This window comes from Bombina bombina, chromosome 3 (genome assembly GCF_027579735.1).
Source record: "Bombina bombina isolate aBomBom1 chromosome 3, aBomBom1.pri, whole genome shotgun sequence".
NCBI lineage: Eukaryota > Metazoa > Chordata > Amphibia > Anura > Bombinatoridae > Bombina > Bombina bombina.
Genome location: NC_069501.1, coordinates 645648894 through 645665197, shown reverse-complemented (window position 1 = coordinate 645665197; position 16304 = coordinate 645648894). Strand labels below are relative to the sequence as shown.

The following is a 16304-nucleotide window of genomic DNA, read 5'->3' as shown; positions in this document are numbered from 1 at the left end:
AAACTAGAAAAAATAATATAAAAAGGGTGCACATACTTTAGTGGGATGGAGCTACTTTTTGTGACTTTTGCCAGTGTGATCTGCTTCCGTTTGTGATAAGCATAAGAAAATCTGAGTTTGCATGTGAAACTGATCTTGTTTGAAGCCAGGACTAATATACTTGCTGAAACACCTTATTTTAATTGCAGCCACAGTCTAGTGACCTACTGGTCAGCACTTTCTAGGGGTAGACCCCTTTTGGGCACACCTGTTACAAAAAAAAGTCCCCAACCTAGATAGCTGATCCACCAGAACAGTAGCATTCCACCAAGAACAATGGATCTTAAAGGTACACTAAACCCACATTTTTTCTTTCATGATTCAGATAGAGCATGCAATTTTAAGCAACTTTCTAATTTACTCCTATTATCAATTTTTCTTCGTTCTCTTGCTATCTTTATTTGAAAATCATGAATGTAAATCTTAGCAGCCAGCCCATTTTAGGTTCAGCACCATGGATAGTGCTTGCTTATTGGAGGCTGACATTTACCCACCAATAAGCAAGCATAACCCAGGTTCTCAACCAAAAATGGGCCGGCTCCTATGCATCACATTCCTGCTTTTTAAATAAAGATAGCAAGAGAACGAAGAAAAATTGATAATAGGAGTAAATTAAAAAGTTGCTTAAAATTGCATGCTCTATCTGAATCATTAAAGAAGAAAAAAATGTGTTTAGTGTCCCTTTAAGTTTGAAATATTGACTTGGGAAAATAAAAGTGTGAAAAACTATTTACTTTGTCTGCTGTCAGAAATGCTTTATTTCAAATACATTGGTCAAATGACTTCTATATTTTTAGATCAAGAATGAAAGATCACAATGAATGAGAAAAAAGAGAAGGTACATACAATATCTGATGGGATCTCATTCATTATGGCAGCATTACGGAAAAACTGACACCCGTGTGAAGTGTATGCATGGCGCAGGAGTAATGTACGGCTCTGGAATAATTAGTGGAAGCATGTCTTCCCAGAAAGAGATTCATGGAATAAACTTCCAAACATCTTTGGAAATTGGAAGAGTTCAAGAAAGCCTGGGAAAAGCATGAGGCTATCCTATAAAGTAATTAAGCTAACGCTTTATAGAAAATATGGACAGACTTGTTGTGTTTATGGTTTTTACATTTCATTAAAATCTATGCTTCTAGTCTGAGTTTAGACTGCACAGTGTTCTATCAGCTGCACTTGATATGCTCATCAACCAAACAAAACTCACAGAGGTCACCAGGTTCAGCCTGAATTATTACTTAAACCTTCCTGTGACAATTTAGCAACCAGTTTCTATACCTACAAATAGTCAAACAGGTCCAGTGTTCTCCCCAGGACCTTTTTAATGAGTGCACTCGGCTGATTTTACTGACCACCCAGCTAAAATTTTAGCCAATATTACCCAAAAATTAGCAAATATTACAAATGGTTTTATTGCACAAATTATCATTAAATACATTTATGTTAAAGTATGCAATTAATTTGTGCTTTGGATAGCAGAAAATGATATAATATTAGAAAGTAATACACTGCCCCCACCCTTTCTGTAGAGAACACTGAGGTAATTCCTTCATGCATGTGCTATCTAGAAGCTGTATCACATATAACTAGGGTGTTGTTAGATATCTTTATTTTCAGGAATTTTGGACTTAATGATGATTTTCTGTGGAAAATTAGATGAGCTTTTCTAAAGTATTGTGATTGACCCCTAAGTTTTTAAAGCACCATTACAATGAAAAATCCCACTCCCGCAAAGGTGGAAGCTACAGAGAACTGCTGGTCCCAAGCGAAAACTGCCATTGACCCAATCAGCAGCGGTAGACAAACGGCCAAGCTGCATTCTAGAAGAAAACAGCAGCAGCTAAGGTATCACTTAGCTTTAGGTAACATCAGACCTCTAAGGAATGTAAGCACAGTTTCTCGGAATGTGATGTTTTGGTTTTTAAATAATTTATCATTTATCTGATTATTAAAAAAATGTATAAACTCTCTTTTTGTAAAAATACTGATATATTACAAGGTCTGCCAAAACGATAATTCCAATATAAGGCTACAGATAAGGGAATTTCTCTACTTAAAAAAAAATAAACAAATAAGGCACTTAAATATTTATAGGAAATATAATTTAGAACCATGGTGCCTAACTTACTTCTAGAAAAGCACATGCTACATCAATGTAACTTTACAAGACATAAAAAAAATGTGTAGCATGTCTTTATTGGTACGCAGAGTACCACCCAAACAAGTGATGTATTCTATTGAGGAGGAATGTACATCTAAAATATTCTATTACATTCCAAACACTCTATAAATTGTACTCAAAAACAGGGACTTGCATAATTCAGGTGACATATAGCTAGACTGCAGGCAATTATAGATCTACAATGAAAAGGTTCTGCAGAAACATACCTGGGTGATCCATGCGGATTTGATGTTGGGCTTGCAGTAGTTGTGAGATTCTGCTCAATACGCTGATAGTTCCGTAACTGTGTTGGGACCGGTATAGGGGCAGACTCACTGCGTGGGGACACCTGAGGTTGTCTAAAGTAATAATGCAAGAAAAGTGGAAATAAATCCTTGTGCATAGGTCTCTGAGTTATTTGAACCATTGCACTGCTTGGCACATACAAATTCGTAGCTAGTAGCTTAAATATCTGTTGCAAATAAAATCACACATTAAATTCAGCTACAAAATAAATTCAGTTCACTGCAGTGTCTCTGCAATAATAGTACAGAAGCAGAGAGAGCGCTTTCATGCTCTTAGCCTGCAAATCAGCAGGGCTAAGTCCCTCCCTGCCAGCCTCCTCCACACATCGATGTTTCAAAACAAAGCAATTCTAGGAAACCCAGCTGCCATAAAGAACAGGAAGTACAAACAGAGTTCAGACCAGCAGTATTGTTTACATGAATATAGCCACACACAGTGGGTTTAATATGAACGCAGGCAATGCATGCCCCCACCATTATACTAGGCAATCTCTCATAAGATTGCAAGTTACATTTGTTTTTAGGACTTTGGTCAACAAATCACACCTTTCTGATCTGGACAGATATTTGTTTTGAACAGGTTCAGAGCTTACAGGGGCTGTTATCTCATTGTTTCTCAATATGAGTATAAACTCACATACCCTAGCGTTTACTAGTCATGGAAAGAAGTGACTAATCAAGAGAGAAGTACTAGTCCACTAAATATAAAAAAACGGAAACTTGCCTGCAACATATTCTTACTTGCCCAGGACCAGTGGAGATTTCCAGCCATTTATACTGTATATAGATACCCTCTCTTTTAAATAAAGGGTTTATTGCTTATGTCCAGTGCCAGAGAAGAATCTGAAGACCTATTTGTATAGAAGGTAATAAGATACCTATTTTCTAACAGGGATATATCAAACTGTATGTATACTGGATATTAAACTGGTGGCCTATTAGCGGCAGATATTTACAAAATATGTATGCAAGAATGAATTAATATGGTGACAACTATGAATTATCTCAAAACATGCCAAAGAATGAATATACCTGTCCACTTGTAAACCCATTTACCTTAAATACTAAACATAACTCACATTTCATTGTGTAATATGTTACTAAATTTGTCTATTCTGCTTATCCAGAACATAAAGGGACAAGATACTCAACAATTCTCTGAACTATCTAGATGAGAATGTTTCAGAAATGATTACAGAGCTATAATTTTTGAAAATGGATGTTCTTGTACTGAATAAACAAATGTATTTTAATGTGAAAGTTGTCCCTATTAGTGAGCAGTCCCAAGACTTAGTTGTTCATAATCATGCACCTCCTATTAGTTACATTTAAACAACTTTTACTAAAACCCTTTTTACTCAAAACATTTTTTAATGTTTAACTGCTGCTCTATTATATACATGATAGAAAATATCATGCAGTATGTCCCATTAATGAACTACAAAACTTTTAATACAAAATGTCCCGGATCCCACAAGGCACCTAACAATTTTCACAGATCTTTTGGACAGACCTAAAATGCATTAATGAATCTAGCCAACCTTATTCAATATTAAACTCACAAACAAAGAAAACATTTACATTGTCAGATTCAATTTAGTGGGATTGGTGTAAAAGTTTTACATACTCCTTAATCTTAGTGAGAAGCCTCTTGAATTGCTTAATTATGAGATTCATATCACAAACTATAAAAATTGGTGTAGCGCACTAAAACTCTATCCAACCATCACGTCAATCCCATCTCCACTCCTGTCACTCACTCAAAATATGCCTTTCCCCAAATCAACCACCCCTTGTACAAATGCTCCTATAAAAAGGTATGCAAGACATTCTTACATCTCATGTCCGCTTGGAACGAGGTATTTTATCACAAAAAGCTTATAGATAAATGCCTAATATGCTTACAAAATTACAGACTCATCTATACCAAAAAAGGATAAATATTTATTCTAGACCTTTGGGATAGTTACTTATCTAGAACTCCCATCACCATATCCCCAATGATCTCCTTCCCCTAGAATAATAGCAGTGCTAGGACTGGATAACTAAGAATAGTTCACATTTAACATAAACTCTTATTAAAAATATTAAGTAAAATATTAAGAAAGTATACAACACAAAAAGACAAACACTTTCTGTATTAGAATTTTTTTTCAAAATATGTATTTGTATGATTTATTATACAGTTATTTTATAAATAATGTGAAAAAACATTTTCCTTTTGTTAATAAATAGTATTACCATTGGTTTAACCCATCTGCACCTTCCAGATGACAACAGGCGGATATTAAGTCTATGTCTTTGTTATTAAATAAACAGTCTAAGTTGTTCCATCTGGTAAGTTTTATGTTTACATAGTATTTGTTATTTGAAAGATTGGATTTAAAAATAAAATAAAATAAAATTTATAAAAAATAAATGGTTAATTATGAAATTAGTGAACACTGCAGAAATTACTGTTTCAAGGTCAGCACATACATCTGGTCTCCAATTTCTCTGGCCTTCTCATTAGTGAATCTAGGCCAGTATACCTGAACCAATCTTGCAATAAAATTGGGATGTTGCTGTACATGAGAATATGAAGTAGTGAATTAATTGTAGCATTAAATTACACTTTATGTTATATAAATAAATGTGTAATAAAGCACTACAAATACATTTAGTAAGTGATGACTGAAGCATGAAAATGCTTAATCCTACTGGAATATGATTCTATACCTAAGTGATCTGTGGCACACCTCACCTATTTAAAGACAGCCAGGCCAATATTATTTAAGGGTTGTGGTTTAGAGCCTAAATCTGGCAGTCAACACAAAATCAATCCTGAAGAGAAACCTACTGCTATTTAAACTGTTGGCAGAAAACAACACAAAGTCCAGGGAAACCCGAACATCTTCACACCAGAGCACTATTTATTTGTTTATGTCTGGCAAAAATGTCAGTCGATTCCACAATCATTTTAAAGATCAGCTTTAAAAAAATCCACTAAAAAATATAAAAATTTCAATTTTAATTGTCTACATAATTCAGTATTTGTAACTTAAATATTTAGGGACATAAAAGTACAAAAACGAAATTTATGCTTACCTGATAAATTTCTTTCTTTTTTGACATGATGAATCCACGATCATCTAATTAATATTGGGAATATCACTCCTGCCCAGCAGGAGGCGGCAAAGAGCCCCACAGCAAAGCTGTTAAATATCACCTCCCTTCCCTGAAACTCCAGTCATTCGATCGGAGCAAAGGAGAGAAAGGAAGCAACAAGGTGCAGAGGTGTCTGAAGTTTATAACATACCAACAACCTGTCTAAAAAACAGGGCGGGCTGTGGACTCATCGTGTCAAGAAATAAATAAAGTTATCAGGTAAGCATAAACTTTGTTTTCTTTTTAATGACACGATGAGTCCACGGGTCATCTAATTACTATTGGGAATCAATACCCAAGCTAGAGTACACAGATGATAAGGGAGTGACAAGACAGGGAACCTAAACGGAAGGCACCACTGCTTAAAGAACCTTTCTCCCAAAAGAGGCCTCAGCCGAGGCAAAAGTGCTAAATTTATAGAATTTTGAAAAAGTGTGAAGAGAGGACCAAGTTGCAGCCTTGCAAATCTGTTCCACAGAAGCTTAATTTTTGAATGCCCAGGAAGAGGAAACAGCCCTCGTAGAATGAGCCATAACGCTCTCAGAAGGCTGCTGTCCAGCAGTTTCATAGGCAAAGCGAATGATACTCTTCAGCCACAAAAAAGGAGAAGTAGCTGTAGCTTTCTGTCCCTTACGTTTCCCAGAGAATACCACAAACAGAGCAGAACACTGACGAAAATCCTTAGTCGCCTGTAAATAGAACTTTAATGCATACACCACGCCCAGATTGTGCAAAAGCCGTTCCTTTTGAGAAGAAGGATTAGGACACAAGAAAGGAACAACAATCTCCTGATTAATGTTCCGGTCTGAAACTACTTTAGGGAGAAACCCTAACTTAGTACGCAAAACCACCTTATCCGAATGAAAAATAAGGTAAGGAGACTCATACTGTAATGCCGAGAGCTCTGACACTCTACGAGCAGATGAAATAGCAACAAGAAACAAAACTTTCCAAGATAACAACTTAATATCTAAGGAATGCATAGGCTCAAACGAAGCCCCTTGAAGAACCTTAAGAACTAAATTAAGACTCCAGGGAGGAGTAACTGGCTTGAACACAGACCTGATCCTTACCGAGGCCTGACAAAACGATTGCACGTCTGGGACGTCCGCCAGACATTTATGTAACAAAATAGACAAGTCAGATATTTGACCCTTTAGGGAACTTGCCGATAAACCCTTCTCCAAACCTTCTTGGAGATACGACAGGATTCTAGGAATCCTAACTCTACTCCAAGAGTAGCCCTTGGATTCACACAAATATAGATATTTACGCCATATCTTATGGTAAATCTAGTAATTCTAGTCACAGGTTTACGAGCCTGAATCATGGTATCAATGACCGATTCCGAAAATCCACGCTTTTATAAAATTAAGCGTTCAATCTCCAAGCAGTCAGCTTCAGAGAAACTAGATTTGGATGAAGGAAGGGCCCTTGAAGTAGAAGTTCCTTCCTCAACTGAAGTCTCCAAGGTGGAAGAGATGACATGTCCACCAGGTCTGCATACCAAATCCTGCGAGGTCACGCCAGTGCAATGAGGATCACCGACGCCCTCTCCTGCTTGATTCGATCAATGACCCAAGGTAGAAGAGTGAACGGAGGAAAGAGCCTCTATCAGTACAGCCTGAGGGTCCCTTGACCTCGACCCGTACTTCGGAAGGTTGGCATTCTGCCAAGATGCCATGAGATCCAATTCCGGCTGACCCCATTTGAGAATCAGGCTGGAAAACACTTCCGGATGGAATTCCCACTCCCCCGGGTGAAAGGTCTGCCTGCTCAGGAAGTCCGCCTCCCAGGTGTCCACTCCTAGGATGTGGATTGCCGACAGACAGCAATTGTCGGTCTCCGCCCACTGAATGATCTTGGCTACCTCTGTCATGGCCAAGGAACTTAGAGTTCCTCCCTTATGGTTGATGTAAGTCACTGAAGTTATATTGTTCGACTGGAACCTGATGAACTGGGCCGAGGCTAACTGAGGCCAGGCCAGAAGAGCATTGAAGATTGCTCTCAGCTTCAGAATGTTTATGGGTAAAATAGACTCCAACTGAGTCCATGTTCCCTGAGCCTTTAGAGAGCCCCAGACTGCTCCCCATCCCAGAAGGCTGGCGTCTGTTGTCACAATCACCCAAGAGGGTCTGCGAAAGCAGGTTCCCTGGGAGAGATGATCCTGCGACAACCACCAAAGAAGAGAATGCCTTGTCTCCTGCTCCAGCTATAATCACGGAGAAAGATCTGCATAATCTCCGTTCCACTGACTGAGCATGCTTAACTGCAGAGGTCTGAGGTGGAAAGGGGCGAATGGGATGATGTCCATTGCCGCTACCATCAGATCGATTATCTCCATGCACTGAGCTACTGATGGCCGTGGAGAGCACTGAAGCGCTAGGCAAGAATTGAAAATCTTTGATTTCCTGACTTCAGTCAGAAACATCTTAATTGATAAGGAATCTATTATGGTTCCCAAGAAAATTACCCTTGTATTTGTAACTAAGGAACTCTTTTCTAAATTTACCTTCCATCCGTGAGATTGCAGGAAATATAGTATTTCCGTGTGGGATCTTGCTTGTTGAAAGGATGGCGCCTGAACTAGAATGGCGTCCAGATAAGGCGCCACTGCAATGACCCGCAATCGGAGCACCGCCAACAGGGATCCCTGAATCTTTGAGAAAATTCTGGGAGCTGTGGCAAGGCCAAATGGAAGAGCCACGAACTGGAAGTGTTTGTCTAGAAATGCAAACCTTAGAAACTTGTGATGGTCCCTGTGGATGGGAACATGCAGGTATGCAGCCTTCAAATCCACCGTTGTCATGAATTGACCCTCTTGGACCAAAGGAAGAATGGAACGAATAGTTTCCATCTTAAAGGATGGCACTCTGAGGAATTTGTTTAGACTCTTGAGATCTAAAATTGGTCTGAAGGTTCCCTCCTTTTTGGGAACCACGAACAGATTGGAATAGAACCCCAGACCCCGTTCCTGCATCAGAACAGGAACTATCACTCCCAGGTCGGAGAGGTTCCGAACACAGTCTAAGAACGCCTCTCTTTTTGTCTGGTCTACAGATAATCTTGAAAGCAGAAACCTGCCCTTGGGAGGAAAGGTCTTGAACTCTAGTTTGTATCCCTGGGACACAATGTGCACCGCACAGGGATCCTGAACATCTCGAACCCAAGTCTGAGTGAAGAAGAAAGTCTGCCCCCCACAAGATCCGGTCCCGGATCGGGGGCAGGCCCTTCATGCTGTTTTTGATTCAATAGCAGGCTTTTTGGATTGTTTTCCCTTGTTCCAAGACTGATTGGGCCTCCAGGAAGGCTTGGACTGCTCCTGCTTGGAAGAGGGAGTGAAAGGATTTCCCTTGGAATTTCAAAGAAGCGAAAATTATTCGGACGTCCCTTTTGTTTATTTCTCTTATCCTGAGGGATGAAATGGGAATTTCCTCTCGTAATGTCAGAAATTATTTCCGTCAAAACCCGGCCCAAACAAGGTCTTTGCCTTGTAAGGAATCGCCAAAAGTTTAGACTTAGATGATACATCAGCAGACCAAGATTTTAACCATAAAGCTCTGCTGGCCAATACGGCAAAACCAGAAATCTTAGCTCCCAGCTTAATAACCTGAAGGGAAGCACTCGTGATAAAGGAGTTGGCCAACTTAATGGCCTTTATCATATCCTGGATTTCTTTGAGGGGAGTGTCTGTCCGAATAGAATCAGACAACACATCAAACCAGTATGCTGCCGCACTAGAGACAGTAGCAATACAAACCGCAGGTTGCCATTGTAAACCCTAGTGTACATACATTTTCTTGAGCAACCCCTCTAACTTCTTATCCATAGGATCCTTAAAGGAACAACTATCCTCTATGGGAATAGTTGTTCTCTTGGCTAGCATGGAAATTGCCCCTTCCACTTTGGGTACCGTTTGCCAAGACTCCTTGATAGAGTCTGCGATGGGAAACATCTTTTTAAATATAGGGGATGGAGAAAAAGGGATACCCGGTCTCTCCCATTCCTTAGCAATAATCTCTGTAGCCCTATCTGGTATAGGAAATACCTCCACCATGGAGGGCACATCAAAATACTTGTTTAGTTTACTAGACTTCTTAGGATTGACTACGACAGTAGCGTCGGACTTGTCCAGGGTAGCTAAAACCTCCTTAAGTAACAAACGGAGGTGTTCAAGCTTAAACCTGAAAGAAACAACTTCAGTATCAGTTAAAGGTATAACACTGTCTGAGTCTGAGATTTCACCCTCAGATGCTACCGAAGTATCCTCCTCTTCAGGTTTCTGATGACATTAGGGAAGCAATGTCTTGCAAGGTAACTCCAGGTGGAGTAATAGAGGAAGCGAAGGGCACTGGCTGTATGGACGCTAAATTATGGGATGCTTGAAGAGAAAGCTGTGGCATATCCTGAATATTGTCAGAAGATTCCTGAACAGTATCCGCCTTAGACAATGTTGGCTCAGGAAAAAGTATATCCCTGTAATGTAAGGTTCTCTCAATACATGGGGAACAGAAAGGGATTGGTGGTTCTAGATTAGCATCAAAACATAAAGAACATGTAACATCTTGCAGGGTTTCTAGGTCCATCTTTATTCACCAATAAACAGACAAATGATATTTAATTCAGAAAATATCCCCCAAAAACAAAAACATTGTTACTGTTCCTTTAATTTTTAACGAACAATATAGCTGCTTTATTTTTCTGCTATTAAAATTACACCTTAGCCCCCAAAATAACTTCCAGACAACTCTACACCTCAGCTTAACGTTGCTGAGGTGCTTACCTGCCTGCCTGCTAACAAATTAAATACTTTGTAATTGATTCAGACTCAACTCTATGAACACTGCGGTCCGTAACCACAACGCTGCTGGATCTATGATGCAGCTGAATTTCCCTACGGAGACACAGGAAGTGACAAACAGAAAAAAGGTGCGCAATAAGAACTGCTGCCGTATCTAACTTCGCCCATCGTGGGCGTAACCTGAAACCTCCCGATCAGCTAAATCAATTATCACAGCCGTCGGGAGTGAAGTATAAAAAACAAATACACAACCAAGAGACAGATTCTCCTCGTCCCCAGTGCCTGCTCTGCTGCCCTTAAACAATATTCCCCTGTCACCTATTTTACCTAATAGGTGAATGTAACTTGTCCCAATAAAAGTAAAAGTGCTATCCTTTTTCTCTGCATGTCCCAGAAAAACATAAAGTTAGCACTTACCTTAATACTTCTGTCAGGCAGCACGGCAGCTCACTAGGTTTGGGAGGCCAGTTCCCTTACATGGACCTGTGGGTAGAAACAAAGACTGAGTAATCTTACTCAGGCTTGCATGGTTAGGGCAGCATAAATACATTGGAGGCGCAGTGAGAATTATGTCCCACAAGTTCCCATTGCTTTAAAGCCACCACTACTCTACTGAAGAGAATGATATGGATTATGGCTACACCCTAGAGCAAAACAGAACAATCTTGCACTGCTTAAAAAATAATAAAGTCTTGCTTTAAGAATCTTATTCCTAACACCTAACTTTACCACTTCCTTGCTCTAACGTAGCCAAAGAGAATGACTGGGGTTGGAGGGAAGGGAGGTGATATTTAACAGCTTTGCTGTGGTGCTCTTTGCCGACTCCTGCTGGGCAGGAGTGATATTCCCAATAGTAATTAGATGATTTGTGGACTCATCATGTCATTAGAAAGAAAAGAAAATATTATAATGTGTTAGAAATTGATCTGGTGAGCAATGATAAGAAACATATGTGTGTAGCCACCAGTCACTAGCTTGTAGTATTAGCTAGTTGTATGCTAATTTCTTATTGCCACTTCCTTTCTTACCTGGCCAATAGCCCTTTGGTGAAGCTATATAAAGAAACATTTTCATTCATTATCTTTGGAAAAATGAAAGGATATTGATTATACGATAAATAACTCAAAATACCTGGCAGTAATAGCAGAAGAACCACAGCGTGAGGAACTGGAAGAAGGTTTCTGCACATTACCAGAGCCACCTGAAGTATTTAATGGCGACTGCCTGTAAAGAAGACCAACAATAATCTAATGTCACTACATTAAAGGGACAGTCTACTTTACAATAGTTATAATTTAAAAAGATACCCATTCCCCAGCTTTGAATAACCAACACTGTTTAATTAATATAATTTTTACCTCTATGATTACCTCTAAGCCCTGGCAGCCTATTATCTCAGTACTTTTTACAATCTTGCATTTTGGTCAATCAGTGCTGGTTCTTGCATAACCATTATAATTCTCCACGGGAGTGAGCACAATGCTATCTATATGGCACACATGAACTAGCGCTGTCTAGCTGTTGTGCAAGATTTAAAAAGCACTAAGGTAAGGGACGGCCTGCTGGGGCTTAGAAACAGGCAAACAGAGGTTATAAAGTATATAAATATAATAATGTTGGTTATGCAAAGCTGGAGAATGGGTAGTAAAGGCATTATCTATCTTTTTTAAACAATAAAAAAAATCAAGTAGACAGTCCCTTTAAGCTGAATAAATCAAGTATATTTACTAGGACACTCTACTGCAGTAACAACTGCCTCTGAATTCAGTACCCATTAGTCAGTACTTTACATTTTGATATAAACTGACATTTTTAAGAGGTCAACTTTACCTCTTGCTTTTGTGTAAAACAGTGCTTTTTCCCCGAACCCTAGAGACCAAAATGCAAATCTGTAACTTAGGTTTTCAAAATGCTGCAACTGTCTAAACCAGCTATTTAATTTGCAAGTTCGCCCATATAGGGAGTGTGGCACAAAACACAATTTTGCATGTGAAAGCTAGATGTTTTATAAAGTATTTTTAACAGTTGTGATATTATTTTATCATGACTGATGGTACAATATTATTGAATAGAGTTTAAATGTTCTGGAGCCAATGACCAGAAATAAACACAATACAGTTGAACAAATAACGTTTCTAAACTTTGGCAACGTTAATAATCTTTATCATTTCAGTAGCATAAGGCATGGAGGCCGATTTATGATGCTGCGAATGCAGCAGTTTCCGCACAAGCCTTTCCGGCTCGCCAGAAACATAAATTAAGAAGCAGCGGTCGTGAGACTGCTGTTCCTTAACTTATCCGCCACCTCTGACACCCCCTGACACCCCCTGCTAGCAGCCAATTGGCTGCAAATGTGCAGGGGGCGGCATTGCACAAGCATTTCATACAAAATGCTTGTGCAATGATAAATGCCAACAGTCGGGCGGACATGATAAATCGGGCCCCTTAGGGTTCACATTACATTTGTCCAAAACTAGATATAGAGTGAAAAGTAGATAACTCACCCTCCGCACATTAAGAACTCACTAGATGCTCTTCGTCCAGCTGTCCCCACAGGCATATCATCTACAAAACCAGAGGTTAACAGAAATGAGCAAACTATGATTACTAGGTTACATAAAAAGTGAAAAACATCACATAAGTGCCTACTGGTAGGTATGATTTTATATTCATAAACACCAATATAAATTCATATACTGGTAGGTATGATTTTATATTCATAAACACCAATATAAATTCATATACTGGTAGGTATGATTTAAATTCATAAACACCAATTGATATAAATTTGTATAGAAAACTTTTTTCTGTTTGTTTTTGTTTTGTTTTCATTCTCAAGAGTTTTCAAACACCTAATTAAAATGTTTTGTCTCATCTGCATGATCTGGTACCATTAATATTTTGAAATACAGCAGTATTAGTTTTAACAAGTTAAAATTAAATATTGGTATTTTTATTTATAAAACTATTTAAATAAATACATAGAACTATTTAGCTATTGCTTTCTTGGCATGCACTTTAAAATCTAAAATCTACAAATGACTGCTATGCAAATGAAAGCCTGATGGGAAACGCATATTTAACTCTCATTTGATGAAAGGATAATCTGTACTTAGACTATATTATTATATTACTATATATCAGGGGCCCGATCCGATATGCAGCGTCACCCGCAAAAGCCGGCGATGCCAAATTTTGCGCTGGTTTGCTATCACATATACGGCGTAACATAGAAGTTACGCTCGTATATTTCACCCTTCGGCCATAGTTTTTTGCCCATAGAGTGATATACCAAACCAGCGCAGTTTGGTATCCAATATACAGCGTAAGGACTTACGTGGCGAAAATGGAGAAATCTTACTCCATTTTCACCTTGCCACAAAATGCAGGCGTAGTAAGCCTTACGCTAAGTATTGGAGCCCCGTAACTCCCTAAACTGCCTGCAAAATAAAACCTAACACCTAACGCATGCGCAATGTCTATCTACCTGTCAACCGCAATCCCCCGCCGCAATACCTAATAAAGTCTTGTAACCCCTAAACCGCCGCTCCCGGACCCCACCGCCACCTACATTATATGTACTACCCCCTAATCTGACCCCCTTACACCGCCGCCACCTATATTAAATTTATTAACCCCTAATGTGAGCCCCCTACACCACCGCCACCTATATTATATGTACTACCCCCTAATCTGACCCCCTTACACCTATATTAAATTTATTAACCCGTAATCTGATCCCCCTACACTGCCGCCACCTATATTATATGTACTACCCCCTAATCTGACCCCCTTACACCGCCGCCACCTATATTAAATTTATTAACCCCTAATGTGAGCCCCCTACACCGCCGCCACCTATATTAAATTTATTAACCCCTAATCTAATCCCCCTACAACGCCGCCACCTATTTTAAATATATTAACCCCTAAACCTAAGTCTAACCCTAACCCCCCCTAACTTAATTATTATTTAAATAAATCTAAATAATATTAATATTATTCACTAAATTATTCCTATTTAAAACTAAATATTTACCTATAAAATAGACCCTAAGATAGCTACAATATAATTAATAATTACATTGTAGCTATTTTAGGGTTTATATTTATTTTACAGGTAACTTTGTATTTATTTTAACTAGGTACAATAGCTATTAAATAGTTAATAACTATTTAATAGCTACCTAGTTAAAATAATTACAAAATTATCTGTGAAATAAATCCTAACCTAAGTTACAAATACACCTAACACTACACTATCAATAAATTAATTAAATAAACTACCTACAATTATCTCAACTAAAATACAATTAAATACACTAAACTATATTACAAAAAAACAAACACTAAATTACAAAAAAAATAAAAAAAGATTACAAGAATTTTAAGCTAATTACACCTAATCTAAGCCCCCTAATAAAATAAAAAAGCCCCCCAAAATAATAAAATTTCCCTACCCTAAACTAAATTAAAAAAGTAATCATCTCTATTACCAGCCCTTAAAAGGGCCTTTTCCGGGGCATTGCCCCAAAGTAATCAGCTCAGTAATTAGCTCTTTTACCTATAAAAAAAAAAGAACAACCCACCCCCCCATTACAACTCCCCACCCACACACCCCTACTCTAAAACCCACCCGATCCCCCCTTAAAAAAACCTAAGTCTAACCCCCAAGTGGTCCTTACCTGTCCTGAAGACCAGCGGAGATGGTCCTGTTCCAGGCTTTGAAGTCTTCTTCCAGGCGGCGACCTCTTCTTCTTCCAGGAACCAGCCGGAGCGGAGCGGAGGAGTTAAAGACCGATGACCGCGGAGCTGAAGAACGTTCACTCTGGAACTGAAGACCGGCGATGCTGGAACTGAAGACCAGAGCCATGGAGCGTGGAGGATCCTCTTCATACGGTCTCCGCCGTACACTGAATAGGAATTCAAGGTACGCGATTAAAAATGGCGTCCCTTGAATTCCTATTGGCTGATTTGAGCCTTCAAATTCAAATCAGCCAATCGGATGAGAGCTACTTTAATTCTATTGGCTGATTTGAATAGCCACTAGAATAAGAGCTACTGTAATTCTATTGGTTAGTCTAATCAGCCAATAGAATTACAGTAGCTCTTATTCTATTGGCTATTCAAATCAGCCAATAGAATTAAAGTAACTCTCATCCGATTTGAATTTGAAGGCTCAAATCAGCCAATAGGAATTCAAGGGACGCCATTTTTAATCGCGTACCTTGAATTCCTATTCAGTGTACGTTGTTTTAAGTTTTTTTATTTTTTTATTTTTATTTATTATGTTTTCAATTTACATGTAACATCATACAGTCATTATACATTGTAGGTATATACTCCGTTTTTTTAAGGTTTTTTTAAGGGGGGATCGGGTGGGTTTTAGAGTAGGGGTGTGTGGTGGTGGGTTGTAATGGGGGGGTTGTTCTTTTTTTTTTTTTACAGGTAAAAGAGCTGATTACTTTGGGGCAATGCCCCGCAAAAGGCCCTTTTAAGGGCTGTTAATAGAGCTGATTACTTTTTAATTTAGTTTAGGGTAGGGAAATTTTATTATTTTGGAAATTTATTATTTTTATTTTTTGTCATTTAGTGTTTGTTTGTTTTTTTGTAATATAGTTTAGTGTATTTAATTGTATTTTAGTTGAGATAATTGTAGTTTATTTAATTAATTTATTGATAGTGTAGTGTTAGGTGTATTTGTAACTTAGGTTAGGATTTATTTTACAGGTAATTTTGTAATTATTTTAACTAGGTAGCTATTAAATAGTTATTAACTATTTAATAGCTATTGTACCTAGTTAAAATAAATACAAAGTTACCTGTAAAATAAATATAAACCCTA

At 38.4% G+C, this 16304-nt stretch overlaps 1 protein-coding gene across 3 annotated transcripts in view; it reads right to left on the bottom strand.

The window, feature by feature from the left end:
- ULK2 (unc-51 like autophagy activating kinase 2) overlaps positions 1-16304 on the bottom strand; it is a 439206-nt gene that overhangs the window by 29752 nt on the left and 393150 nt on the right. For 2 of the 3 annotated variants that reach the window (XM_053707357.1, XM_053707358.1), the window contains exons 14-16: positions 12964-13024; positions 11591-11683; positions 2434-2565 (exon numbers count right to left, since the gene is read on the bottom strand). In XM_053707357.1, the coding sequence (XP_053563332.1) occupies positions 2434-2565; positions 11591-11683; positions 12964-13024 (286 nt within the window). The remainder of the gene's footprint in view (positions 1-2433; positions 2566-11590; positions 11684-12963; positions 13025-16304) is intronic. The other variant, XM_053707359.1, reaches the window with a different exon arrangement.